General features: G+C 31.8%; 1 protein-coding gene across 1 annotated transcript in view; it reads left to right on the plus strand.

Annotated features, from left to right (window-relative positions):
* Positions 1-1,314: 1,314 nt before the first annotated feature.
* LOC107675765 (alpha-N-acetylgalactosaminide alpha-2,6-sialyltransferase 6-like) overlaps positions 1,315-3,074 on the plus strand; it is a 6,041-nt gene continuing 4,281 nt past the window's right edge. The window contains 3 exon segments of the mRNA XM_016470199.1: positions 1,315-1,400; positions 1,979-2,040; positions 2,846-3,043. Of these exon segments, the coding sequence (XP_016325685.1) occupies positions 2,017-2,040; positions 2,846-3,043 (222 nt within the window). The 5' untranslated portion in view covers positions 1,315-1,400; positions 1,979-2,016.

Below are 3,074 nucleotides of genomic sequence, written 5' to 3' on the forward strand. Positions count from 1 at the left end.
TTTGTTAATGCATATATATATATATATATATATATATATATATATATACATACATATGATATACATATTAATAATAATGTATAATTAATATGGAAATAATATGTATATGTATTCAGAAGTTTTAGATCGGTAAGAATTTTGTGTTTTTAAAAGAAGTGTCTTCTGCTCATCCAGGCTGCATTTATTTTGACCCAAAATACATCAAAACAACTTTAATATTGTGAAATATTTTTACAATTTAAAATTACTATTTACTTTTTGTGTATCTTTTATCCAAAGCGACTTACAAATAAGAAAAAGTAATTAAAAATAAAAGCTAAAACTCTATAAATACTATATATATACACATTTAAGAAAATAAAAGAAATTAAATAAAAATGACAAATGCATACAACAACATTTCAAAACTAAACATTTAAATGAAAACAAAAAAATAAAGCTAAAAACAATTCAAAATATTAAAAGAACAAAAGGTATGAGTATAATAATGATTCTAACAGAACACTAAGCCAAACACCAAAAAACAACTACATGTGTATGTATAGCCACACACATATACATATACATGTACATATATATATATAAATACATTCAATATATATATATTATTTCATTTCCATTTTGTATGTTGAAGTACTGAAATAACTCAAATTAAATAAAACTAAAACGTAATAAAAAACCTATATAGACATAATAAAAAACTAATAAAATGACAACATTACTACAACTGTAACTAAAACTAAAATAGATAACTAATACAAATCAAACTACATTAGTTTATCAGTAATCCTAAAAATAACACTGAGCCAAACACACATGCTAAAATAACAACAACTTACTGACACATAGTAAGAAATGGTTATAAAAAACTGAAACAGAAGTCAAAAAAGTATTTAATTAAAGTATTTTCTATTTGAATATATAGTAAAATGTAATCTATTCGCGTGATCAGCATCATTAGGCCTACTTCAGTCTTCAGTGTCACATGATCCTTCAGAAATCATTCACTGTTGTTGCCGCGTGTGGGAGCGTTTTGATTGGTCGATTCGGTGCTGGCGTCATTAGCGCTCTGGCGTGGGCGCGTCGCGGTCTAAACTAACGTTACTGGGCATGCGTACATCAATAAAGCGTAATTTTTTTCACACTGTACAACAATAATGACTATTTTTGCATTATTGTAAGGGGTAGGTTTAGGGTTGGGGTAGGTATAGACGTTAATAAAACACAATCTAATAGGTAGAAAATTAAATTTATTGTTAGCTTCCGGTTTTTGCTGTATCCCTTCTAGCCACAACCGCGCGTCAAACGCACGCTCCTCCGGCGGAAGGATTGATGATGATGATGATGATGATGATGCTGCGCGGATTCAGCAACATCCAGAATAAAGCCCTGACGCGTCGGTAAGAATCGTCGCGTGACGAGCCGTCAATCGCTTTATTCCGCAGATCAGACGCTTATCCTGATGATCGCAGCAGCAGCAGCACACACTGATGCTTTAAGATGTGTGTCTTCATCAACGCTGGTCCATAATGTGTGTGTGTTAAATGCATTTTGAGTAGTAATAGCGTCATTATGTACATAGATGTGTTTATTTCTGGTGCTATCTATGGCCTTGATAGGTTTAAAGAGGCCCTGGAGGTATGATTTATGACAGATTTTAATATATTTAACACATCTGATAAAAAAACAATTTCTTAACTTTATAATCTTGTTCATATTTAAACTAACAGGTGTCAGATTTAAAGTTTTAAAGAACGTCTCCTGTCAGATTAAATATTAAATTATTTTCGTGTGTGATTGGACACTGTTGAAGCTGTTATTTGGGTCATATTTCATAAATCATGGCTTGTGTAAATGTCACACCATGGGAAATGGGTTCTGACAATACCTCTGCATGTTATTTCTGAATGAGTTTGAAATGAAAGGTGTCAGTGGTGTTTTGGCACAGAAAGCTGATCCAGTTTCTGTCTCTCTCTAGGCATGAGCATTGAAACCTGACAGAAGGGCAGCAGGAGAATGAGACTGCGGTTTGTAGATAAAGTGAGTAGAAAAACCCTTAAAAATATATTTTTAAATTATTTTTACATGATGTACACTACTGGTCAAAAGTTTGGATTAATTCGTTTTTTAATGCATTTCAAAGAAGTCTCTTAAAAAAAACGTAATCACAGGAATACATTATATTTTAAAATAGAAAACAGTTATTTTAAATGAATAATAATATTTCAAAAGATCACAGGTTTTGCTGAATTTTTAATGCAGCCCTGGTGAGCATAAGAGACTTCTTTGGAAAATATAATTTTTTTAATTAATAAAAAAAATGTAATTGTTTAATTATTCCAAACCTTTCCAAACTTGTGTATTAGATTGATCTTCCACTGTTTTTATATGTATTGTTTGTTCACCATTCACAGATTTAAAATACATTTAAAATGTACATTTTTTTATAATCAACACAAGATGCATTTATTATGCCATAAATCTTTAGAGAAAATGAAGTATTTCATGTTAGCCGTTTTGAGTTTGTATTTCAGAGATCTGTTCATGTAGTGATGGAAGGGCATGTTGATAATTGTGTGTGGCTCTCAGCAATCAATAATCAATATTAAATACCTGCTGCTGTTTTTGCAGTTGAAAGAACGTTAAATTAGTATATTATTTAAATCTACGTATTTGAATTATATTATTTAAATACTCTGATAAAACATATAGCAGAACATACCGATAATTCTCAGATGACGTGGAGCTTAAAAGTGTCTTTTGTATGTTAAATGATCGATGTTAATCTGATTTCCAGTGATTTATGTATGAAATGGCTCTTCTCTTCTCATCTGTGTTCCCTCAGCAATGGCAGCAGGTGCAGCGGATGGTGATTTATGGGACGGTCTTCCTCATCATGACCCTCCTCATCCTCTACAGCTCCAACAGCTCAGCTGATCTTTACAGCCCCTTTAAAGTCAACGAGTTTCACTACGCCATCAAACACACCAACCTCAAGAAATGGGCCGGGAAGGAGGCATACGTTCCTGTTTACGGCAACAAGGTGACACCAACATTTTTACAAATAATATTTA

Source organism: Sinocyclocheilus anshuiensis, unplaced genomic scaffold (assembly GCF_001515605.1).
Source record: "Sinocyclocheilus anshuiensis isolate Anshui unplaced genomic scaffold, SAMN03320099.WGS_v1.1 scaffold708, whole genome shotgun sequence".
NCBI lineage: Eukaryota > Metazoa > Chordata > Actinopteri > Cypriniformes > Cyprinidae > Sinocyclocheilus > Sinocyclocheilus anshuiensis.